The 26,259-nt window shown below is 41.6% G+C and overlaps 1 protein-coding gene across 1 annotated transcript in view; it reads left to right on the top strand.

The window, feature by feature from the left end:
* Positions 1-25,880, top strand: part of syne2a (spectrin repeat containing, nuclear envelope 2a) — a 77,911-nt gene extending 52,031 nt beyond the window's left edge. Inside the window, exons 83-115 of the mRNA XM_068577147.1 lie at positions 189-338; positions 805-981; positions 1,436-1,591; positions 1,683-1,838; positions 2,214-2,378; positions 2,610-2,743; positions 3,029-3,218; positions 4,039-4,221; positions 4,421-4,534; positions 4,903-5,057; positions 5,300-5,447; positions 6,042-6,136; positions 6,791-7,022; positions 7,195-7,392; positions 9,025-9,132; positions 10,193-10,348; positions 12,462-12,620; positions 13,606-13,772; positions 16,432-16,594; positions 17,032-17,222; positions 17,590-17,740; positions 18,109-18,291; positions 18,441-18,578; positions 18,961-19,152; positions 19,558-19,846; positions 22,160-22,278; positions 22,424-22,550; positions 22,905-23,092; positions 23,173-23,349; positions 23,709-23,837; positions 23,923-24,114; positions 24,748-24,821; positions 25,044-25,880. Of these exons, the coding sequence (XP_068433248.1) occupies positions 189-338; positions 805-981; positions 1,436-1,591; positions 1,683-1,838; positions 2,214-2,378; positions 2,610-2,743; positions 3,029-3,218; positions 4,039-4,221; positions 4,421-4,534; positions 4,903-5,057; positions 5,300-5,447; positions 6,042-6,136; positions 6,791-7,022; positions 7,195-7,392; positions 9,025-9,132; positions 10,193-10,348; positions 12,462-12,620; positions 13,606-13,772; positions 16,432-16,594; positions 17,032-17,222; positions 17,590-17,740; positions 18,109-18,291; positions 18,441-18,578; positions 18,961-19,152; positions 19,558-19,846; positions 22,160-22,278; positions 22,424-22,550; positions 22,905-23,092; positions 23,173-23,349; positions 23,709-23,837; positions 23,923-24,114; positions 24,748-24,821; positions 25,044-25,254 (5,367 nt within the window). The 3' untranslated portion in view covers positions 25,255-25,880. The remainder of the gene's footprint in view (positions 1-188; positions 339-804; positions 982-1,435; positions 1,592-1,682; positions 1,839-2,213; positions 2,379-2,609; positions 2,744-3,028; positions 3,219-4,038; positions 4,222-4,420; positions 4,535-4,902; positions 5,058-5,299; positions 5,448-6,041; positions 6,137-6,790; positions 7,023-7,194; positions 7,393-9,024; positions 9,133-10,192; positions 10,349-12,461; positions 12,621-13,605; positions 13,773-16,431; positions 16,595-17,031; positions 17,223-17,589; positions 17,741-18,108; positions 18,292-18,440; positions 18,579-18,960; positions 19,153-19,557; positions 19,847-22,159; positions 22,279-22,423; positions 22,551-22,904; positions 23,093-23,172; positions 23,350-23,708; positions 23,838-23,922; positions 24,115-24,747; positions 24,822-25,043) is intronic.
* The last annotated feature ends 379 nt before the right edge of the window (positions 25,881-26,259 follow it).

Here is a 26,259-nt window from a genome sequence, read left to right as displayed (position 1 = left end):
CAGTGAAAGAAACCAGATAACTGCATTATAATAAATATTCCACCAGTCCTTTTTAAGATCCACTTTGATGTCTAACACTGTTGGAAAACCCACAAGAGACAGACACACAAGTCCTTTGAAATGAAACAGTTTTTTATTGTCTGACTGAAGTAAATGTAAAGTTTAAATGTCTTTCTTCTATGTTGTAGCGGCTGCTGGCAGCGTGGCCGCCGGTAAAGCTGCTGCCTGACCTGGAGGACTGGCTGAAGAAGCTTGAGGCTCGGCTGAACCAGGAGAAAGAAACTGTCCTCAAGGCCAAAGATGCAGCTCAGATCACTGAACTTCTGCAACACTACCAGGTACTTACACCTCTACAGTCCACTTGACTTTATTGTGTGCATTTATTTCAAGAGCATTTCAATTTAAATGAGTATTTCAATTTTAGATAAATGTGCTTCGCATTCAGTGAATAAGCATCTCAAAAAACATTTGTTCATCCTTTCCTTTCTGCATTGACTTTATGTCAACAAAATAACCATTTGGTGCCATTTTCTGTATAACGAAACATAAATTAAAGCTTAAGCTCTCTTTTGATGGGGATAACTTGTAAAACATTGACAGAATATGCTTCAGAATACATACTTTTACTGAAATCCAATGTTTATTAATGCAATAAAAGCACTACTAATGATTTACAAAGGAAATTCATAACATTAGAAATAGGTTTCTGGTCAGACACCCGTAATTAGAATCAAATTCACTTACCTCCACAATCTGATTTATTTATGTGCACATTTGTATTGATTTATTTCTATGCTTTCTCAGGAGCTAAAGACAGGCATTGTCAATGGGCTGCTCCTTCTTGATTTCCTCTGTCAGTCTGGGCCTCAGGCGAAGGGACTGGACATTCGCGCTCTACAATCAGAACGTACAATGTTTGCAGAGAAACTTGGAGCCCTCAGACGACAGTGGCTGCATCTTCAGAGAGCGCTGGAGAGTGAGGTCTGTTCTTCAGCTAATGATTTACATGTAGAATCTGAAATGTAATGATGCAACTGTGACCTTTGCTTCTTTTTTTTCTTCTTGCCTAATAATATTTGTATGCAGTGCTAACCAACTAGCATGTGGGAAATGTAGTGAAAGAGGCAAAAAAAAACAGTTCAGTTGGGCGGGTCAGATCTGGATCTGGGTGCCTGTTTCCATACAAACAAATTAAAAAATACAAAGTTGGGTTTCTTGTCATTAAAAACTCAACTAGTTTCTATTTGCACAAATATTTGGCTAATGGTCTATTTTAGAAACTGAAACCCATCAGTCAAACCAGAGACATACCACACATTATGCCAACATCAATGGAAGAAGATGTATTTTGTGACTACAAAGTGAATAAAAAGAAAAGTATTTATTTCGGACTGCGATTGCATGAATCAACTGGTGTTTGGCATTGTCCTCCCAGACCCGTGAAGCTGAACAGATGCGTCACACATGTGCAGACCGAGAGAGGCGTTTACAGCGTCTTCACAGTTGGACAGAACAGCAGAAAAAGCAGCTTAGTCAATGGAAACAGCCCACCAGTCAAACTGGGGCTCGTGAGGCTCTGCTGGAGTTGGAGGTACAGTAGCGAGATGTAAACAGGTGTATATTTGATGTGACACTCCTGCAGCTGTCCTCTGATCTTGAGGCCGCTCTTGTTTTTCTTTCAGGCTGCTGTGAGCAGAGTGAAGGAGGCGTCTGCAGCTTTGCAGGAGTTGAAACTCATGAGAGTGCATGTTGAAAAGGATGAGGATCACCCGTGTGATATCTCTTTCTCTGGCTGGACAGAGAGTGTGTGTCATGCTTGTGTGGATCTTAGTAAACAGGTAAAAAATATATCTGTCAATTAGACAGAAAAATGTGTGCCATTTGTGATGACATACTTAAGATCCCTTTTCAATGACTCAAATGATATTTATGAAATGTGCAAGGGTTGTCAGTTAATAATAATCTACAGTGTTTTTGTTTCTTTTTTTTATTGTTGGTTTTCTATCCTGCAACTTAAGTGTGTTTGTAATGCTGCTTTCAGCTGAAGCAGCTGAATTAATTAATTATTTACTTCAAGTTTTTTAGCTTTAACGTTTAAGTTCGACATGAAATTGAAGACAAAAAATATTATGCTACCAGATTTCTTAAGAAGTAAAAGTGTTGGATAAGTACAGGATACTGCCTCACCAAACATCCTTTGTGCTCATTTACAGATGGAAGCTCTGCAACCAGCTCTTCAACAGAACGTGGAGGAGTGGAGTTGTTTTGAGAGCGATCTGAGGGTTGTTTCTGTGCACACCACCAGGGTGCGCTGTGCTCTTCAGCATCAGCCTCTGTTCTCACTGAAGCAGGCAGAAGGACACGTGGACCTCCTTGAGGTGAGCACATGTCCTGACCGTCATGTCACATAAAGACTTTACAGCAGCAAGAAAAAAGAACATGTTTTTAGCATTCTGACGCAGATAATTAGCACAATGAAGTTTAAAGCCCTTTCATTTAGCTGAGACGGATTCAGTAAAGGTGTGGGCGTTCATGGACATCAAGACCCCGGTCACTATACTTAGTACATACTGTACATCTTTGAAGTGAAAATATAATTTTGTGCACAGCATATCCAGGAGAAGGCCAGAAAAGGAGAAACTCTTTGGGCATCCGTGGACAAATCCTATCAGAGTCTTGTGAAGACTCTTCATCGTGGAACAGCAAAGGCTCTGGAGGATCAAATGAGTGGAGAGCGAAAACGGTCAGTGGCCTGAAATTACAGAAACACACATCAGATCAGTGGATCAAACTTAAAGAAGACAAAAAAAAATCTGAAAATCTCTGTCTCGTGAAAAACGTGCATCTCCAAATTTGGTGATTTGGTTTGAAGGTTTTTTTTCAGCCAGTACACATAATCCTAACATGTATTCACAGTGCACATTTTCCATTTTGCGAATGTCATTAAAATGATGATCAACTCAATCAGATAATTGTATGGCCTTTCTGAAAGCACACTCATTATAGAGTCGTAATGTATTGTGTTCAGGTGGAAGGACGCGGTGCAGGAGTTAAAGAGCGAGCGCATGAGGACCGAAGAGACAATTTCTCTCTGGCAGGAATACACTCACCTGTCTGACCGATGCTCCCTTCACCTGCAAACACTGGGGCATCAGTGGGAGGAGCTGTCGAGATCTTCACCTCGGCCGGAAACACAGGCCAAGGTTCAGTCAGTGGAGGTGAGATATGTAGATATGTGTACTGAGCGAGCGAGACCTTTTACATGATGTGGTAGCGACCAGTCCACTATTTGATGAGGCGTGTATAAAAGCAAGAAAGTAATTTATGAATATGAGATATACGTTACCAGTTAATTACAACTAATTACCAACCTCTGCATTGCTGAGGTTGGTTTGGCGTTCACACTCGTTGTCTTACTGCTTCTTCACGTGACATTTTGTTTGTCTGGCCTTTTGGAGAATAATGCAACAAACAGCATGTTGAGCATTAACGTCGAGGCGTCTTCAACCTCTTGTTTTTAAAAAAATATATTTTTAACTGACTCATCGTGTACTCTATGACTTGTATCTCAGAATTTCATTCAAAGTGTTTCTCAATGACTCCTGTTGTATTCTCGGAAAGACACAGGCAACATGCACTTAGAAATATTAGCGAGGCTCTGCTTCGTGTTCGTTTACCCAATCTCCTCCATTTGGACCTGCCGTAGTTCAGATGCTGCATTATTACAAATAACAAGGATCCATTTATGCCATCTATTTCCATTTTCACCCCACTCCAAAAGTACACTAAATGGTGTATTTTGGAATACCAACCATTTGTGGGGGGAAATATTTCTATTTTTCAACAAAAGAATTCATCTTCTTGAGTATTTTAATGGACATGAAAAAAGTTTTAAAGATGATGGAATGGAAATTCAAAGTAATGGAATACGATTAAAGGTCACAGTTAGTAAATAAAAGTAAATATACAAACAGATTAGAAACAGATCGTATCTTCTCATTCCTTCATCTAACTGTTTTTGGGTTTTTTTCACACCAGAAGTTGCAGAATGCTGCTGAGGATTTGCAAAGCAGTGTGGGAGATGTGCTTCTGGCTTGCAAGCCTCTCACTGAACGGCTAGAACCACTGGCCACAAGTTTAATCCAGTCAGAGACCAGACTGCTGTCACGTGACGTGCTGCTGCTGAACAAGTCGATCTCAGGAACAAAGAGAAGTCTTCAGGTGAGGAAATACGTGGAAATATCACCTTCATTTTACTACAATAGTAGAACTATTGGTTTCCTCCACAGTTCAATACTTGTTGAAAGTTCATATGTACAGTGACTAACACAATGTACATTTAATATGAGGCTGTTGCTTAATGTTCAAATTTCACAAATCCAGATGAGTATCATTATCATCATCCCATTTCTTTGTGCAGGAAGATTTGGAGCAACAGAAACTATTTCATAGTGGACTGGAGGCCCTTGATAAGCAGACACAAAGCACTCAAGACAAATGTTTGACCAGGTTCGATGACACAGATTCAATGAAGGTTGGTTTGAAACTTTATTATGGCCCATAAATAAACTTTCCTGGACAATACTTCTATACTTCTTCTTCTAAAAAGAGAGGCTTTTAAACTGCGGAGGAGAGTTCATGGATGGCAGAACTGCAATATATTAACCCAAATAGACGGGCTAGACACGTATCTTTACACTCAGCATCATTTATACTATTATATTGGTGTATAGTTTTGAAGTTAGTCTAAAAGTTAGTTAGTCTTGAAGCTATGTATAATAATTGATGATTGATCTCTGTTAAGTTGAAGTTGCTTCGCCATTGGCTTCACAACTCAGTTTTGTATGAAGGAGGCCCACAGTGAATTGTAAATGTGCTGTTTTTTTTTTCTTGGTTGAATAGGAGGTTCTCTTGGAGCTCAGTGATCTGTTTCCCTCACTGGTTGAAGTCCGGGAAATGAGTTGTTATGTGACCCTTAACAGCCATGAGACGGAGAGATTGCACATGCTCAGCAAGCAATGGGTTGAAAGCATGACTCGCACATCTGACAAGAACAGGTGAGAGAGTTCAGGGAAAAAATAAAAACAAGTCTGCAATTTTCTCACTATTTGAAGCTTCGCAAAAGAGTTTGTTAAAATGTTTTTATTAATTCATTCAGTTATTCTCGCAGATAAGATATATCACATTGTCTTTTGTTTTTCAAAATGTGCAAGACTTCGTTTGTTTTCTGATGGAATACAGTGGATGTGTCCATTTTAGCTTCCAGCTGAAGTCTAATTGTCCTTTTATCTTTTCCCAGAGAGCTGCAGGCTGAGCGTCAGCGTTCCCAGACCTTCTCGGAGAAGTGTAAGAGTCTGACATCTATCCAGAAGAAGCTGGAGGAGGATTCAATGCCTCAAAAGATTCAAAGTTTCTCCAGCCTCCGAGACATGCTGAGTGTCCATAAGGTCTTTACCATACTTCATCATTTCATACGTCACACTGTTCAGATTCTATACACTTCTCTCATTTCAGAGACATTGATTAGATTTGTATCTGACCAGCTAGGACCAGTGTCTAAATGGCTTTAGGACTATAATTCTCTGGGAATTACGGACTTCAGGGTGCTTCAAGTTGTTCACATCTTGGCACAATGTATTGACAAATACATTTAAATTGAATTGTCTTTTAAAGCAAAGTGAAGTCGCCATCTACTCTAACTTGTTATGGAAAAACTAGTGTTAAATTATTTGCTGATTAATTGTTTGTTATTAAAGGCTTTCCACACTGCATCTGGAGATTAGTCTGAATTTGATATTAACCACTCATCAGTATTCTGCAGATGACAAGCACGTTGACAAAAAAATATTTAGTAATTAGCTGTTTGAGACAGCTGAATTAATGAGCAATCATCAACACAAAGGCATATTTTGCATTCAGTCTTTATGGGTTAATGCATCACTGTGATCCAGGTCAGAACATTTGTCTTCAATAGTGAATGGTATTTAGATGCAAAGTGTGTTAATTAACTTACAAATGGTCTTTCTGTCTCACTCCCACAGAGGCTTGAGACAGAAATCATGATTGGACATCAGCTTGTGCAGGGTCTTCTCCGTCATGCAGTCGAGTCCATGGAAACTGAGACGGGAGAGAAAAGGTAAGTGATGGACTAACATATTAATGATAATAATTCTGAGTTATTACCTATTTCAATAAGTGCACTGTGAAGAAGCTGTACTTTTAATGTGAGTTGTGACTTTTTCCTGCACTCGTGGTTACACAATAGATATTAAGTTAGGGTGGGTAGTCAGACTTTACTTTTATGGATTCCTAAAAAAAATGTACTTCATCAATTCATTAAAAGTATTCAGAATGTTGCTATTTAAAAAGTATTCAGGTCTGTCTGGGAGCCACACTGGAGACAGAATCCATGCTGATACGTTATGTTGTTTGCGTTCTCCATAAATCTAATAAAGTAATTAGATTTGAGGTTTTCCGGTTGGATTCCTTAACTCACACATAAGATTTATGCTGTTGACACACAAAAAAATGCAGTGTGTGCAGGTGTTTTCCATCCTGGAACATCACCAAAGTGTCTCTAAATCATTTCTTTGAAAGCTAAAAAAGGAAAGTTTCTTCTCTTGCCACTGATGGGATTGCTACTTTAGGAAAGCTGTCTTAAAATCCTGATGAGTTTGTGTTGAATTAGCAACTGCCTGTGGAATGGACTATAACAGACCCATTTGTGACTTTTCTTCTTCCATTTCATGTGTTGATTTATCTTTTACAAAACATAAGCTCTTCTTCACAGATCTGAGCTCATGGCACAAGTGACCCGCATGAGGATTAGCTGGTTGAACTCGTTGGCGTTGGCTGGCCAGCGCAGATCCTTAACAAAAGAACAACTGGGTCAATGGAGAGTCTACCATCATGGCTCAAAACGTTTGTGGAGGCTGCTGAGGGAAGTTGACCCTTTGCTGCCCCCTGCTGGACCTGCTCAGTGTGCTCTGCATCAGCGGAGAAGCTGCGCCGATGATTACCAGGTTAGTATGTTTGGAAGCCAGTGAGAATAAACAGTCTGCTTCTTACAGTGATGAACAAAATTATTATTTTATAGTGACGGGCAAGTGAAATTGTGCAAAATGTAATATTGAATTGGTTTAAAATGATCAATGATTAAAAAAAACCTGTATCTCCCGTTGTTCCCTTTCGAAGTGTGTTAAAGACGCTCTGGGTCTGCACTCTACCGTGTACAGCCAGACGCTTGGGGCTGGCAGACATTTATGTGAAACCATGACTGAGTCGGAGTGTCAGAGCCAGCTGCAGTCAGAGCTTCAGGCCATACAGGAGGCCTGGGAACGAAGCACCTCCCTGCTGGAGAGCAGAGGAGACCTGGTCAGCACGGCCGTTCAGGTAAGAGACATATTTCTATGAAACACTTTTATCGATTATTTTCAACATTCAAAGCAAAAACTACAGAAATGTTAATGTAAGTGAAAAAGAATGTGTGTATCCGCCCTGGGAGTTGGATCTGCTCCTAAGAGTTATGGGTTATGTTTATTTTGGGGCTCATGATATTTCTTTAGATATAGATATTTCAACTACCACCAACGGACCTCATTGATTTCTTAAAATGTGCATGGTGTCAACTTCACCTTCTTTGTTAGCTTTATGCCTGATGTCGAAACAAATGTTTCGAAATAGTATTTTGATATTGCAGAATCCAGTACAACACACAAATATCAAGCAGCTTTGGACTCACAAAATCCAAGTGAAGAGCATGTGTTACAGTATTAACAGAGTAGGAGGAGTCAGCTTTACATGACACATATCCAGGACCTGATCCTACCCCAACACACACACACACACACACACACACACACACACACACACACACACACACACACACACACACACACACACACACACACACAATCTGGTGTGTTGTCCTGACACAGACCTCCAGCCAAGAGGGATCAAAGAGAAGCTCAAATCTATCCATGATCCACATCCAGAGATGTCTGTCCCTTTTTATTCCATCACTGTACAAAGCAGCACTCCTATATCATACAGGCATCAGACATATACATACATATCATAGACATACTTAGAATTGTATAAATGTTGGGTAAATTCAGATATTATTCAGATATTTTAGTAAAACCCTTTTTGATTGGTCAGTGTTGTCTGAACCACAGATGTGCGGCCCAGATTCATGAGCTGCGTGATATGCAGTATTGAAATGTTTTGGTGCTCAGCAAGGTCAGGGAAAGCTGTGTTCAATGCAATTCAGTTTATTTTGTATAGCCCAAAACCACAAATTTAAAAAAAAAGCGCTTTACAATCCGTACACATACGACATCCCTGTCTCGGGACCTCACATAGATGTCATGTGTACAGAAAGAACAACGTAACAGAGTTACAGCACATTCAATGATTATGACAGAAGTGAGTCATATAATGAGCAGTAGGCATGGACCACAATGCCACGATTCTCATCAGCAGAAGGAGGTAGAGAGGAGGGCCGCTAACCCCTTCAGGCTAAACAGGATCCCCCTGGGGAAAGAGGGAAATCCATCTGAGCCACATGTGAAAGATCACACAGACTGCAGCATTAATGCACAATAAAACTGACAAGCTAGAGACCAACAAGGTGTTGGATTCATCGAGTTTGTCCTTCATTAGTGAGTTTAGTCCTGCTCCTTTCAGCATTTGACATGAATGCTTTAGTTTCATTCAGTATTCTTTTCATCATATGAAAGGTTTGTGGAAATATTTTCTGAATTTAAAACACAGATGGACACAAAGTCATGCTATTTTTTATAATTTCACTTTTTTGTGATCTAACTAAACCATCTATAACAGCTGTAACAAAAGCAGGTTGCCTCTGTGGTGATTGATGTTTCTCAAAACATATTTCCCCAAAATATACTGCCCAGGTTTTCATTGCAGCCCAGGCCTTTGTGGTTAAACATTACAGGTCACTGATCATAACGTGTCATATATTGGTTGAACTAACTCCTCTCTTTGCTGCTGTTCATGAAGAAGTGGACTCAGTGCCAGGACGCGGTAACCGATATCACGTCTGAACTGGATGAGCTGAACACCACGCTGAAACAGCCGCTGCCTGAGAGGTCGCAGGACTCTGCTCAGGTAATTACAAAACAGTTAGTCTGCGTGCAACCGTGACTATATTCTACCGCCTGGTATTTCTGCCATTGCATACTCATAATAGAAGGAAGTTGTTTCACACCCATTTAAATTAACACATTTTTACGACCTTCATCGGCCCTGAATATAGAACATTGACACAGAAATGATCCATTTGTTCCTGATACATACGAGATCAGTGGCTCTGCTGCTCCGTGCCAAACTATAGCTTACATTTGTTGAATAATAATAGAGCACAAGCATAATAATAGGTGAAATGTTATGAGAAATCATTTCATTTTACCAACTTTGCCTACTATTGAAACATGGAAAGTAGTTCAAAACAGTATTCTTTGCACAGTTACTGTTAACTTCTTCAATTCATTGTAAGGACTCGACAGTTGACCGTTTGGGTCTCTTTTGGACTCGTGACCTGAGTGTATATATTTAGATACGTCCCTGTGGCTCAAATATAAGTCCACATCACTGCAGCCATTCATTTAGCAGGACACCGAAGATTTTTCCCAAAAGTACACAAATGTAAATGTAATGTAATCCCCAAAATATTGTATCCATGTTTGAATTTGCATGAAACCAAGCTCTGATTGTGACTGCGTTCATTGCATAACATGATATAATAACCAACTCAATGGACTGAAATTGCAACAACACCAAAAATACAAATAATGTTTTTGTCCCAATGAAAATTAGTAATAATTTCATAATGTGGATGCCGTTAAAGCATAAGTTGCCTTAAGTTCCAACAGATCAGCAGCATGAATTTGTCAGCTGGTCTGCAAACTGGCCAAAGTTCCCCCACTCCTCAACTCCATCAGTAGCCACCCCCCATCCCACCAGAGCGCGTCTGAGGTTTACCCCCCTTTCTTTTATTTAATACCCCCCTGCTTTCACTCCCCTCCCCCTTTCTATCCCCTCCCCCTGTCCCGTCCACAGCCCTTTAATCTAGACGGTCCGAGCTAGAAAGAGGTATAGAAGCGTGTCCGCGCAGTTTGTGCATGGCTGTCTGACTCGCCGGCCGTCTGTGTATGTGTGTGTTATGCAGGAGACAGACCTCCTCCTGCAGCGTTTGACCGGTGGATTTAGGGAATTGGCCACCATGAAGACGGACCTGTCCCAGTACGTAGCGGCCGGGGACTCTGCTCTGCTGGAGCAGCAGCTGGAGCAACTCCACGGGCAATGGGAAGAGCTGTGTATGAAGGTGAGAACTGACAAAAAGAGAAGGAGCAGAAGAGAAGAGAGACCATAAAGTGAACCAGAGAAAGTGAGAGTGTAGCTGATGCAGGTGGAGAGGAAGGAGTGGGAGAAAGAGGGGGAAAGGAGAGGAAAAAGTTGCTGCCCGTAGACTGACCAGCAGCACAAAGCCTCTGCACCACTGGGTCTAAACACACAAACACACACACGCGCGCATATACACACACTCATTTGTTTGAGAAAAGCGCAACATGTGCCGATTCTTGGAGGGAAAATGACAACTTCTTGTCCTCTTGTTAACACGACTTACAACATGCCTCCATACAGGTCCAACTAATTTGTTTTCTGAACATTTGTACTGCAAAAGGGCAAAAACTCAATTGTATTGTGTATACTAGATACTACTGTGTTGTATGGGTCAGTTCTCGATGTGGTTACCTCTAACTCAAATGGAGTCTTTTCTGATTGGATCAGAAAGAAAAGAAACGCGGGGCTTCATGCAGTTTTCCCAAATGTTTTGAAAAGGCCACTTGACAGCTTTTCAGGTTGTAATTGGCTCCTTGCTCTGACGCACTGTGCTAAGAACAATCAACGCTCAAACAGAAACAAGCCGCTAATTCTGTAACTGCATTGTTTCTGAAAGCAGCTCTACTGTATAGACATGGGTTCAAATTCCTACAGCTAAGTCTTTTGGCTTTAACACAAACACGCACTTGTTCTTTACAAACCAACGGTTTTGACATGCCTCAGTCCGTTATTCGGGTTATGGGATCATTGCAGTCATGCTAATTGGGTCCCCACTCAGAACTAGCGGCTTCCACCTGCTCCTGTCTTGGCAGGACTTATTGGGATTTGCAGATGCAGCTTTAGCAGCCAGCGTGCTTTCTGTTGTTTGGTGTTCTGGATGTAGTTGTCTATTTGTTATCTGTCAGTAGTAGGTATAGTATCTGCTCATCCTGACTACTTCATTATTACATTTGAAAGGAAAAGCTTTCTAGTTACTGCATATCAAATGTAAAAGCCAACATGCATGTATATAAGTTAAATCATTGTTGTTTCATAAAACAAAGTACATACTTAAGCCATTGCAAAATGGCTAAAAAAAAAATACTAACTATATGACAAACTAATTTCAGATGTTAGATTATACACAAGATGCTTCATCCCTATTCATTCCTGACATGCCTGGGGGGCTACAACCTTTTCCTCTGCATAGTTAACAGGTTGTAGGTGGGGGAAGCCACTGGAATGGGTCCGCTGAGCAGATGGCCTGGCTGGGCTGAAGGGATTCAGGGGGCAGGCTCTTTTGTTCCAGGGGAAGCCCAAAGACCTGACGGCGGCTCACAATGCTCCCTAAATTCTCCAGAGTCCAAAAAGCGCAGCAGTGTTAGTACATAAAAACCAAAGCAGGGCTCATTTGAATCAAATAAATGCCAACGAGCAGTAAAATATAGCTGGTTCAAACATGCCTTGTGGGCTCGCTAAGCCCTTTAACCTCCAAAAGATCATCAGCCCCCTCCTTATGGCATTAAGCTGTCATTAGGAAAATGGACCTTGTTAATTTTATCAAACGGCCAGAGTCCCTCAGGGATTTCAGTTGATTACTGATTCTGATAGAGATTACATGGCACTGGTATTAAAAGAAAACCATTAATATTCACATCAGTACCATGTAATCTGTTGTATTGAACAGTGCTTCTATTCAGTACTTTACGAGGTGTTGTGTCCCTTTGCACAAAGCTCTAATCTACAAAATGTGCTGTCAGATATTTTTGTGTGCAGTTGTTCTCAGTAAGTCTGTTTGGAAACTGAAACACATTCATTTTGCTGGTGTAAACGTTGCCAGATTTATGGTTTGTTAAGACGCTGTAAATCAAGTTTAGTGCTTGGTGCGGTATATGCGTTATAATCCCTGGTTTGTCATCTGGTTACCCGAAACTAGCATGATAGTTGCACGAAAAGTTGCTCGTGCAACCAAAACTCATCTATCAACAGATGAACATTTATTGATCTATTTCTAACTGCAGTTGCCACCACAGGTGTCCTGTCAGGACTGACATTGGTCTGCCGAGCATAACGTGTGCAGAGTTGCTAAATGACTCTCATCTCACTCTTCATAGGTGTCCTTACGCAGACAAGAAATTGCAGACCGCCTCAATGCCTGGACCATCTTCAACGACAAGAACAAAGAGTTCTGTGATTGGCTGACTCAGATGGAGAACAAGGTGTGCCACAACGGAGAGCTGAGCATCGAGGAAATGGTGGAGAAACTAAAGAAGGTACAAGAATTTATGAATGTTAATATCTTCCTCTCTGCATGGAAGAACCGGTGTACAGAGTTTACTGCAGGTATTATTTCATTGATATGCTTGACGTACATTATAACATATTTATACTGGATACTTCTCGCACTCTATTCTCATGAATAACACATGCTGTAAGTCCAACAATCGACCCACTTGTGTAGGTTAAATTCCATACATGAGCAACATGAATTATGCGGTTTATAACAGATGGTGGCCTGGAATGAGATGGCTGCACTTCCCTTTTGTTCATTCACAACCGTTTTCCTTTCAGTGTCTAAAGGCCTTTTGTACCTTCCCATCTCATCATGAAGTGTGCTCATTTACAAGATAATAATTGGTTTGAACGCTGCAGGATCCTTGTTTTGAGTTGTTAGATGAGATGAGAAAAGTTAGTGGAACTTGATAGTCCCTCTTTATTATTTGGATAGCTAAAGACGGCACTTCCCAGGACATTGAAACAGCTGTTTGGTGGGTTGAATGAACGGGACACTGAACAGGGAAAGTGTATTGTTGATGCTTAGAAGCATTCCTCTTTACTTGAAGTAGTTGAAGTAGTTGTGCTGGTCATTCAAATGTTCTCTAATAGACACTATTATGTCATAACTAAGATGTCATACCCTCTTATTATTTGGTGTCCTTTGCTCTAAAAGAATAACAGATTGGCCAAATGAGCATAAAACATGTAGTTTACTAATGTTATGCTTCATGAGCTTTGGGCATAAACACTGTCTTTTCCGGTTGAAATTTACATCCATCATATAAAACATCACTGACAAAATATCCATATGAATCAGCCTACTGTAAAACCCAAACGCGTACAACTATCCAAAGAGTTTCATTTCCGGTTCAACCTGTATTCTATAGACACGGTTTGTGAGAGTTTTCCTTCTCTTTTTCTTCAGGACATGATGTTTTTCAAAGCAGCACAAGGTGTTCATTCATACCATGTTTTCCACAGGACTGCATGGAGGAAATCAACTTGTTCAGTGAGAATAAAAGCCACCTGAAGCACCTGGGTGAGCAGCTGTTGTTGGCGAGTGACGAGGCCAAGCAGACGAAGGTCCACGGCTCGCTGCAGGAGGTCAACCAGCGGTGGCACAACCTCTTCCACCAGATCGAAGTCAGGTGAGAACCGCCACATCTGCCTGAGAAGCTGAAGGAATGTATTTAGCGGCCCCCCTGACGTGTATGTGTGTGTATTCTTTATCAGAAGACTCAGAAGGAAAGCAAACAATGTCAGACTTTTCAATGGCAATCACTAAAAGGGTTTTTAGATTAAAAATAATTGTGTGTGTGTGTGTGTTTTAACAGTACCACACAACAAATGTCTCCCCATTATTGGCCTACGTTTCACAGCAAAGCTCCATTAAAAAGCATAATTATGAACTGAAAGTCTCTAATTAGGAGCCTGCAATTAAACAATAGCTCTAATGCAGCTCCATCCACCTGCTGTTATGTTAGTCGTGCTCTGCAGCTGTCAGGAATACATGGCTTCTGATGTACAGACTGTAAGTTAAGACCCTGTGATGTAAACTGTTGAGACCCCCCGACCCCTCCCTGCAGACAGATGGACAGTCCTGCTGGAGATACAAACCTGCACATACAGTACAAGCTCCCCCCACCAGCACGAAATAAAAGAAGAAGAAAAAAGCTGTGCTTACGTCTCAGACAGTAGCATATGTCCCCATGATGATGGATGACATGAGGGAGGGTGGGTTAGGGTGGGAGGGGCCGTGTCTGTCGGCATGCATTAAACGCTGATTCTCAAAGTGAGGTTTCAGAGGGCTTGATGCAGCCAAGATGTGACTGAAATACTGAATTATAGACCTTTTTAAATGTCCCTGGTATTTCCATGGAAAGGTGCTTCAACATTTTTTCTATTTTATTACACTTTTCTTAGCCGTCTTCATGCCTTTAGTTTAGCTGCTGGCAACAACTCATCTGATTCAATGCAATAATCAAGTAGTCTAAGCTTTATTATGTATGTAAAAGGTAAATTATATAATTCTATAACCACTCAAGATCACAGTACGGTGAAAAGAGTCTCTGAGCAACTTTGAGTCCTCTACTTTGTTAACGGCAACCTTATATCCTCACTTATCCTCCAGCTCTTTTCTGCTCTGTTCATTCTCCTCTCTTCCCTTTTTCCTCTGCGAGGACCCCTGGCCGGGTTTTGTGTCTTTGTTGGGCCTCGGCATGAAGCTGCTGGCCTTTGTTCGGCTGTCCGAGGTAGAGCGGGAGTGAAAGAGACAGAGACAATTTAGTTGACAAGGATGGTTGTATCTGCAGAGGGGAAGAGTATTTTCAAGACAGAATTTACAGTGACTCTATTATGTCTTCATTACACGGCCATAAACATAAAGCCACATTAACTACACACACAAACTTCCACTGGACATTATTCCTGAACTGTAACTAGGGCTTGAAATCAGTTGACATTTCCAACACCAGCACTTTGGTCCAAAAATATGCAGATTCTTAGATTTCCTTATTTCTAAGAATTTTTTTACATATTTTTTTAACATTTTGGTGCATGATTGTTTAATGTTCTCTCGGTACAAACGGATATGAACCAAGTCTGTCAAAACACTCATAGTGTTAACACAGTATTAAGCATGAACAAAACCTTTTACAAGACTGTATATAAACTTTATATTCTACCTAAGTATAATTTTAAATCTAAACCATCCTAACTCTAAACTCAAATTGGATCTCACGAGAACAGATCTGTGCAGACTCTCAACGTGTATCTATAGCCCGTAAATCTGTTCGGACCCTTTCATGAGATCTTCAGCTGGCCACTGACACTCACAAATGTTTTCGTGGCTTAATATTTTGTTGTAGAGCGTCTCCCTCCTGCACCTCGACAGGAGAGGAAGGATCAAATGGGGAAATTAAGGCAAACTCCCAAACGGGGCACACTTCAGGCTCTTAAGCTTCCGGAGAGTGCCATTATTGTCCCGAGCGTTGCTATGACACCAGTGTGTTTGTATGCGTGTGTGTGTGTGTGTGTGTGTGTGTGTGTGTGTGTGTGTAACAGAGTCAGTTACCATGCTGATCTTGTAAGTTGTACTGTAAGATACCTGAGAATTGTTGTAGTGTGTGTTAGCGGAGAGCTAAACCTTCTTTCTCCTTTTCCTTTTTCTCTTAAAGTTTTTTGTTTTCTTTTTTGTCTCAACTTTTATCTTTTCTTGACTGTTTTCTTAATCTCTTTTCCTCTTTTTTCGGTTTTCCTTTTTTTTTTTAATCTTCTCTCTCTTTGCCTTTCTTTCCTTTAGCCTTTTTCCTGTTTTCTGTGTGATATATGTTGTTCTTTTCTTTTTATTTCATTTAATGTTGTCCTTTTTATACATACTTGTCAAAGTTATGTACAAAAACATTAATCTCATCCAAAGAGAAGTGATGCTTTGTATCAGATTTAGCTGAAGGCTTTTTTGTTGTTCCTGCCCTTTATTCACCCATGTGTTCAAAAGGATCAGTCTTGGGTCAATGACCTTGATAATAACCCACGCACAGACACAACCGTTGAACCGTCTAACAGGTCCCAAGCCAAAAGAATCCAGAAGCACTTTTTTGGTCAACATCTACTTCATTACGTGGCCCAACCAACATCTAACCACAATGATTGCTTTCTTAAAAAAACATTTCTCAATTTGAAAAATGGAATATGAAGTTATGAAGTTAATAAAGCAATGTGCATGTGCGTGCGTGTGTGTGTGTGTGTGTGTGTGTGTGTGTGTGTGTGTGTGTGTGTGTGTGTGTGTGTGTGTGTGTGTGTGTTTAGGGTGAAAAAGCTGAAGGAGACTCTGGTGGCGGTGCAGCAGCTGGATAAGAACATGAGTAATCTCCGCTCGTGGCTTTCTCGCATCGAGTCCGAACTGTCCAGACCCGTCACCTACAGCGTCTGTCACCACCAGGAGATCCAGAGGAGGCTGGCTGAGCAGCAGGTACACAGCAACAGTATTATTATGGTTGCTAATAACATCTCACCACTAGTTTAAGCTTGGTCTTCAAACTCAAATTTCTGTTGGAGGTTGCCGCATTGTATCTTTTATTAGACTTTTATTTTTTTGTCTTAATTCTTCTATTTTGTTAGATTGTTGTTGTGTTGTGTCTTTATCTTCACAGTATTGTTAGTATTGTTAAACTTCAGTTCTATATTTCTTCTCATTGTTTTTCACTGTCACTCCCACTTACTCTTTGTGTTCCTCTTCATGATTAATAATTAATATCTGTCCTTTGTTTAATTTTGGGAGTGGGTGGTCTCATGCAGTGAGCTCCTGTCCTCCATCTGTACGTCTGTTGACTGATGTTTTAACACATGGTTTCACTGCTGTGGTCTGATGCCATGTGTGACCTGGTGTCCGTCCATGTGCCCGTGCAGGAGCTGCAGAGGGACATCGAGCAGCACACGCAGGGCGTCGTGTCCGTGCTCAGTCTGTGCGACGTTTTGCTGCGGGACGAAGATGCTGCTGGCGGCACCGAGCCAGAGAGCGACTCCCTGCAGGAAACCAGCCACAGCCTGGACCAGCGGTGGAGGGCCATCTGTGCCATGGCTCTAGACAGGAGGCTCAGGTAGGAACTAAACACCCGCACACACACAGACACGCACACATGTGTGTACTCAAACTTTTCTCCAGCTATAAAGCAGTCGGATCAGAGTAACCACCCATTAAACACCAATTCTTACATGCTAACATGTTTAGAAGATCTTATACAATAATAGAACTAACTTCTGGTCTTTATCTATTACAATTACTTCTGATCTTACGACATATTGAGATGTACGACATATGATTGTTCCAAAGTTTGTAGACACTTCTAATCAAATGAATCATTTAAAATAAGATTAAGCATTTTTGATGAGGAGCTTTAAAGCTCTCATTGGTTGGAAAAGACTTCCCCTGTGTCACAGAATAACTCTAACTCCGTGTCCCTGCAGGATCGAGGAGACTTGGAGACTCTGGTGCAAGTTCCTCGATGACTACTCGCGGTTCGAGGATTGGCTCAAGATGGCCGAGCGCACCGCTGCCAATCCCAACTCTGCAGACGTCCTCTATACTGTCGCCAAGGAGGAGCTCAAGAAGTTCGAGGTCAGTTGTGACATCGGCAAACGGAACAGACTTGAAGGAGCTCCGTTTTTTTAATGCTTGCTTGTTTTCTCAAAGGGAAATATTTTCATTGTTCTGTATTAAATTGGATGTGACTACAAAATACTACTCATATCCCATTTTTTATAACAATTAGAAAATATAGATACATATATGAAATAAATTCATTTAAGAAATTTAAGAAATCCTTAAATGATTAATTGATAATTCACACCATATACTACTACTAATAAAAAAAAGAAAACATGTAATTGCAGTAAATTCAAACACTTGTTATAATATTTGGAGCCATAATTCCTTCCTGTCACTCAATATAGCTGGTTCACTCCATCTTGCCCTGCTCTTTTTAGGGTTTCCAAAGGCAGGTTCATGAGCGCCTGACCCAGCTGGAACTTGTCAATAACCAGTACCGCCGCCTGGCCAGGGAGAACCGCACTGACCGAGCCAGCCAGCTCAAAGTCATGGTCCACGAAGGCAACCGCCGCTGGGACAACCTGCACCGCAGAGTGGCTGCCATCCTCCGCAGACTCAAGGTACCGCACAGGACAGAGGCATGAAAGGCCCCGCCCACGACCCGCAGCAGCCACGATTCTGGTTAATTGTTCATCAGAGTGACGGCCAGTATGCGTCTACCTGTTTTTCCTCTCTCCCCTGTTCATCTATTTCTTCACCTTTCTCTCAGTATTTCACCAGCCAGAGGGAGGAATTTGAAGGCACCAGGGAAAGCATGCTGGTGTGGCTGACCGAGCTGGACCTGCAGCTCACCAACGTCGAACACTTTTCAGAGAGCGACGTCCACCACAAGATCCAACAGCTCAACGTGAGGACACACTGGAACACATGCAGACACCTGTTTTATGGTGTCTGCACAAGGCACAAACTGCAAGTCATGCTAAATTTAAGAATTTTTCAGTTTTTATTTGTCTGACTTCAAGCCTTTCTATCTTTTAAAGAAGAATTGATCTCCTATGACCAAAAAGAAAAACATTGGAGAAAAAATGTATTCGGCCAGTTCTCTTGGCACTTACATGTTGTATCCATTAGAATAAATACATATTCAGATGTTTAAGGTACTGCTTTCGTGTTTGTTTTGTACCAGGGCCCTATAACAGATACTCTTAGCAGTTGTGTTTGGTTCCTTTTGGTTTTCTGAAACTCCTCATGTTACTGACTCTGTCTCTGTTCGTCCAATCTTCCTGCAGAGTTTCCAGAAGGAGATCACCCTGAACACAGAGCGCATTGACGGGCTGATCGTGTTTGGAGAGGGTCTAATCCAGAAGAGCTCACTGCAGGATGCAGCGCTGATAGAAGACGAGCTGGAGGAGCTGCACTCGTACTGCCAGGAGGTTTTCAGCAGACTGGTCCGCTTCCATCAGCGTCTCAGCCAGCCCCCGGTGAGCTGGACCACACACGCATCAGCTTCAGCCATTCTTCCATTCACTACTTGATTTATGCCTTTTTCTATTTATTTTTAACAAGTAAATCTCACTATTTCTATTCTAATTTACAGATTTTTATATGTGTACATCTGTGATTCCATTTGCAATCGCAACATATTTAATTATATATTTTTATGTCCTGCTGTCTTTATCTGACATTGAAATACAAATTGACATGCGCATCACAAATGGTGCCGATGATGGTGACTGTTGTTGCCAAAGATACTAAAGCGCAAATGATCCTATGTGTCAAATCGCAGCTTATGTTTCAAACATTGTGATATTCAGTGTTAAATCTTAAATTTAAGATGCACAAACCGAAAAGTGACCAGCTGAACACCTGTCATTTCTGCACCGCAGACGATCAGAGAAGAACCGGAGCTCTCTGATACTGCCATTTCCTTGGCGTCGAGCTTGGAGCTGATTGGCCGACCTTGGCTTGGGCGGAGCCAAGGAAGCCTCCCGGCGACACCCACCCGCCTGCTGGCCTCTCCACTGGAGCGCTCAGGACGGGAGACACCGGTGAGCGTGGACTCCCTGCCATTGGAGTGGGACCACACCGGAGACGTAGGAGGGTCATCGTCCCATGAGGATGAGGAGGAGGAGGAAGAACATGAGGATGACAGAACCTACTTCAGTGCACTATCAGGTAGATTTACTGAAAAACATCTTGATTCACGGTTCACACACTTTAGGTTTCCTAGTTTTTCTTGATGAAAGGGTTTTAAACGTCACAAGGTCGTATTATTCCTCATGTGACTGATTGTGATTGGTTGTTGCAAAAGAGACACGCAGATGAAAGGAGATGAGGAACACTCAGGAACCGTGGCTTTAAACTTAGATTTAGTTTCTCCAGTCAAAATAAAGCTTTTGAGTCCCAACATTTTTTCTTGGGTTACTGAAAAGCTCCTTTTGTAAAAAAAAATATTATTTTATGCTGGCCACAAAATTATATGATGAACATCTGATTTTATGAGATTTCTAAGAATTTAAAGTGATGGTTCAGTTGTTTTTTTCCCCTGTAGTCAGTGGTCAGCAGACATGACTTTTAGATAATGGCAGTTTATGAGTCTTTTCGGTGGCTACCCGTCCTCAATGGCACAGCGCTTGTCTATTTCTCAGTGGTGGCGTGCCGACCGCCATCTACTGTGGTACTTTATACAACCCCCTTCAAAAAAGTCCAAAGTACCCATTTAAAAATAAAAGAGTGTAACATCCATTTCACACACACATAATCCCACACATCCATTCGTCTCGACTCTGACCCATCTCTCCTCGCAGAGGTGGAGTTGACTAAAAGCCAGGAGGAATTTGTCGAAGCCCCGGAGGCCCTACGAGCCTCCTCACAGGGTATGCAAGAAAAGAACATCTTCACCTTCTTCCTAATAAATCCGCTCCTTGACTCTTAGCGGTGAATTAAGTTCCAAACAAATCTTGCAGCAGCTCATGAATCACTTGGCATCTTGTCGTAATGTGGCTGCTGCTCAGATACTTCGCTCCCTGTCACATGCGGTTTGGAAAGCCGAGATTTTACATAAACACTTTGTAGCCTTTTCTTTCGCTTTAAGCGGGTATGTTTCATTTTAGACACCCTGTGGTCTGAATTTTTTTCGTGAAGAACACCAACTGTCTGTAAGTAGGATATAAATAAAGCTAATAAATCTTAGATGTTAAAGCTCTGTTCAGACGTCTTATTGTATTAGTTTTAATTCTTATATTTTCTTGCGAATTATACATTTGAATGGCTCCATACAAATACCACTGGTTTAATGACTGGTTTAATGTTGGTCAAACTTTGATGTCCTCGCTGGATACGTGATGAATACAGTGGCTGCATGAATTATGAAGATTATTTATTTTTGTTGGACCTTTTCATTTATTTTTTCACTTATACAGAATTTGCATGTTTCTTTACATGTCTTTCCCCACCAACCTTCCTTTTATTTTCATCCCAGTCCAATCTGTTGTGTTGTGTTAATTTTAGTTCCTTTCATCCTCCCGTTCCTCCTGCCCTGTCTTTTATCTCCTCCATTTTTCTTTTGACCCTTTCTTCATCATTTAATCCCATCTCATTGAACCTTTTCCTCGTGACCTTCCTGCTTTGTTTTACAATGTTTTCACCCATTTCATTCATTCAATCATTTCTAGGCACATATATAAAAACTCTAAAAGACCCTTGATCAGCCCCCATCACTGATTTAATGTTAATCTGACCCATCAGATGGTTTGTTACACAGAACTATCTGAGACATCATCATTGGAAACAGAAATTTGAAAAAAAAAGCTGGCATATTAAAACAAATCATACAAAATTGTGTCACACATAGTCCAGCGATTCTCGCGTGATCTTGTGACATATGCGAGATTCCAGTTGTCAGGCAGGGAAAGTAAAACTTTTCATATTTTAAAGTTGTTGTCTTGATTGTTTAAGGATAGGTTTGAACTAGTTTCTCTCTGCGCCATATTCTTTCTCTCCTGCCGCTGAAAATGGCATCAAGGGAACATCACCATTGTGACAATAACAAGGCCTTCAGTTTCCTGGGCTGGATGATTTGTGTCTGGGTGACACCTTCACTTAGCTTTTCAAACATGAAGTAACTGAGGAGTTCTCATCAGTGATCGCTGTAAATGTCCTTCCAGTTCTTTCCCTCGGTGGCATTAGTTTTGTTGACGATAGTGAAGTGTTCCACATACATACAGGAAGTGAGTCATCCTGATGTTTTTATCTCCCAAATAGAGAGCTACAAATAATACCACCAAAACTAAAAAACCCTGCATCTCACAATTTGCCTCCCTGACCGATAAAAAACGCTGTTCTTATCGGTCAACACATTTGAGAAATACAATATACCCAAATGAGATGTTTTTAGTCGGAAATACTAATAATTTGTCAAAGATGAGGGTGTTGCATATTAATGCTGGTGTAACTCACTTTTATTTTCTTCTTTTTTTTCTGTTACAGCTTCAGGCAGGTCCATGTCTGGACACGAGTCTCCCACATGGCGATCCCAGGGAGACACAGAAACACAACTGGACTCAGACGAGGCCCTCCTCACCAGCACCCCTCTAAAGAAGGGCTATGTACGTTTTACGTAGTGGATACAAGCAAACCAGTACCAGATAACTGGGATGGGCTATTACTGTGTAACAGATGCTTCTTACAGCATGTGCTGCCTGTTCGCGGCGCCATCAGTCTCTACTAACACTCTCTTTCTTGTGTCTGCAGTTGCGTCTCATGTCTGAGTGCAGCGGCAGCATTGAAGACATTAAGAGAGTCTCGCTGATCCTGGATGATGAAGAGCAGCCGGAAGACCTTGGGCTGACCGGACTGACGGCCTCAGACAAACAGTCAGGTGAGAGACATTTAGAGATTCGCTCTAATGGACTGTAAAGCTCAATGCTTGACTCAAGGCCAAAGCACAACACAATATTCATGAAGAATCCATTTGAGAGCGGATATATCCAGAGGATGTATTCCCCTGAGTGTTGTGTTTTAAATCTTCTGTAAACTGGCCCCATATGTGGATGTTTCTTCATGTCTGTGTGACCAGCTGGAAGCTTGGACATTGGCATCCACAGCAGACTTGGCTGGTGCTAATGTCTATTCATCAATGTGTCATGATGATAAGCTTCTCGTAGCATCTTGTGACAAAAGAACCAACGCCGCACTTCAACTTCCACATCAGTAAGTGTTTTTGCTCCCTCAGGTGTGATTGAACGCTGGGAGCTGCTTCAGGCTCAGTCCAGGAGCCCGCAGGAGGCCCGTCATCTAACGTCTGTCCTCGACGACATCACTTCCTGGTTGGAAAAGGTGACCCCGGAGCTGGAGCGCCACCAGCAGTCCGACCCCGCAGCCAGTATCGAGGACATGGCGGCCAGAGCCACAGAACTGAAGGTGAAATATAAGACCAAATGCAACAGATCTGATGCGAAGTATTCGGCTTCGGTGTTTATATTCATGTTATTCTCCTGCAGGAGATGCAGAGGACGTTTACTCGCTACAAGTCCACCATGCTGTCCGTCAACCTGCGAGCTCAGGAAGCAACAGAACAGCAGGAGAGGCTGGCTGGCATGAACCACGACTGGGGCCGAGCGTGCACCGGCCTCCAGCAGTGGGACACCAGTCTGAGGAAAACGCTGATGCGCTGCCAGGTGAGAAGAGAGCATTCATTATAGACTTGTGGTGTCTTGAAATATGAAGAAGTGTGTCTGACTCTTACTGTGCCATTACTGCTCTGTATGCTTCTTCATTTGAAGTATTACAAAAGGTGGATTGTTCTATTGAGTTTATTCCACAATTCGTATTTTAATGCCCTTTTCACAGCATGTAGACATTTTTAATTTGCCCAATAAAAAAAACATTTCCACTACTTATGTAGCTGTCCACAAACAACAGATTTGTAATTGTTTCAAGGAAACATAGTGCATTAGTCTCTTGGACAGTGTGTCATTAAGTAAAATAATAGTATAATTATCGTCTAAATGCCATGCCTTTGTTCTTCTCCACACAGGAGTTCCATGAAACCCTGCACTCCCTGCTGCTGTGGCTGGCCCACGCAGAGAGCAGACGCTATGCAGTGGACATCAGTGACCCAGCCACACCGGTTCCAGCCCTGCAGCAACATCTCAGCACGCTCACAGTAAGCAGATCATCGTGCTTTGTCGAATATGCACCGCTCTGATGTGCTGCCGCGTCACCATCTCCTTCGATTGTGGTTTTGAAAGGAGCTGCAGAAGGAGCTGCGGGGCCGGCAGACTCAGCAGGCCTCCGTCCAGGCTCTGTGGTCTCAGCTGCAGCCCGAGGACGAGGCCGACGAGGCCGACGAGGCCAAGGAGAAGCTCCACGTGACGAGTCGCAAGCTGAAGATGCTGCTGAGGCAAGTGGACCAGGACCTCAGCACTCTCCAACAGCGTCTGGTGAGAGTTTAACCATCAACCTTTCTTTGTCGTGTCCGACAGCAATCCTGAATTCTTATTTAAGACTTTTTATGGATTTCATGTATTTTAAAACAAGATATTACAGGAAATACCTCGTCACCACTTCTTAGTTCTAAAGTCATCAGCGACACACTGAAACAAACATGATCCAAACATTTATTGCAAGACAATGACAGCGAATGCAACAACATGATGACTGACGGTGGGAACGAAGCACAAGCGCAATATGACACGAGAGCAACAAACACAATCTTGTTCCCGATAACACAAACACATACTTGAACTCCTTTGAATAGAATTACTGTAGGCTACTTTATATCAGTCCTTAATGTTAGTGTCTTTCGTGTGTCGAGTCCCAAATAAAGGAATTGGAGGTCAAGAAAACTATACTTTTATTTGTTATTCATTTTTATGAAAATTTGCATTCCCCCTTTACCGAAGTAGTTTAACACCTGCATGTAAAGCGATGCATAATTATTACTGTCACAGCTGGATTCCACCTACACAATCTGTAAATACTTACTGGTAACTGGCGCAGCACTTTAAACCTTTTAGGATCCTGCGGCATGTTGAAATAATAGATGGTGAAATAATAACATGTCTTCACTTCAGGATTGTGAAACTGCCTCAGACGTCCAAGACCGCAGCACAGCTGCCGATCCAAAGACAGGTTCTTCTCCTCAAAGGTGCGTAGAAAGACTTCAGTGTCTTGCCATTTATTAATAAAGTACAATAGCTTTTTTTGTTCAATAAGTAGTTTACATGATTGCTTCCGAAAGACTGCAGATACTCAAAAGTGTATGCAGGCTCTGCTGGTGTTGTTGAGTCGTGTCCTTGTCACTCAAACGCGCGTGCACTTCCTGTATTCCCATGATGAACGGTATCTCCGTGTCTCGTGTGTCGTGCAGAGAGAAGAAAGGCGCGCCGCCGCCGCCTCGTTCCTTCTTCTACAGAGTGCTGCGAGCGGCCTTCCCGCTGCACCTCTTCCTGCTGTTCCTCCTGCTCCTCCCCTGTCTGATTCCTCAGTCAGAGAGCGACCCCGGCTGCACGGGGGCCAACAACTTCGCCCGGTCCTTCTACCCCATGCTGCGCTACACCAACGGCCCGCCGCCCACCTGATAGAAATGTACTCAGGAGGAAGATACGAAGACTGAGAACAAAATGAACATTTTTCGCAAGCCACCTTTTGGTCACACTTGACATGATTTCTACATTCAGGTGTTTAATCTGATGAAGGGATTGTCTGCTTACAGGCTCCTTGAACAGATTGTATTTATTTCACAAACAAACACAAATTAGAAGTCACATAATAGTGAACATAAACAAGTCCCTGTTAGACATTATGAACTTAACATTTCAAAAAGAATCATGCATAATCTATTATGTTAGATTGAACTGAAATGTATATTTTAAACATCGAAGGCACTTGTTAAAATTGTAATGTTATCTTTATGAATCCAACCATTTAAAAATACGGCACTTTCGTACATATTATTGTATAAACATATTTTTTAGACACTATTTGACGATTGATTGTGATCAGTGCATTGTTAAAACTCTCAAGATCATGTAGGAGAAAGTGTATGTAAACGTTTTTTTTAATATAATGCTTATTTATAACATGAAATGGTTGATGTATGCTCCTAACTCTCTGGTAGTAAACACTCGTCTTAACTCTGTTTACTCAAAGCATTTTTTTTGTTGCCTAGAATGATGAACAAATAAATATGTAAATATGTACTTTACAGAGGGACGCAGTACATGCTTTTGGAAAGAATTGCAACCTAAAAGTTTCTCGTTGACAATCAATGCACCAAAACTAACAGAACTTGTGAAATTACTTTTTTAAATCAAGAACATTTGAAGGAAATGCTTAAACATCTCTCTCTCTCTCTCTTCAATTAGTTTTATTGGCATGCACGTTGCAATAACAACATTGCCAAAGCATCAAAACACATCAGAAAAATATAGAAATATACAACTTATACAGATAACAAAAATAATAACAACAACAATAAAACAGATTGAAAGTGTGTGTGTGTGTGTGTGTGTGTGTAGGGGTGTTGAAGGTATAACAAAACAATAACTTAAGTAACAGAATCTAAACTAACTCTGCAGCTAACT

This window comes from Clinocottus analis, unplaced genomic scaffold, assembly GCF_023055335.1.
Source record: "Clinocottus analis isolate CAN_PGR_092001 unplaced genomic scaffold, fCliAna1.0.p SCAF_15, whole genome shotgun sequence".
Taxonomy (NCBI): domain Eukaryota; kingdom Metazoa; phylum Chordata; class Actinopteri; order Perciformes; family Cottidae; genus Clinocottus; species Clinocottus analis.
The sequence above is the reverse complement of the archived record's forward strand: the minus strand, read 5'-3'. Positions and strand labels throughout refer to the sequence as shown.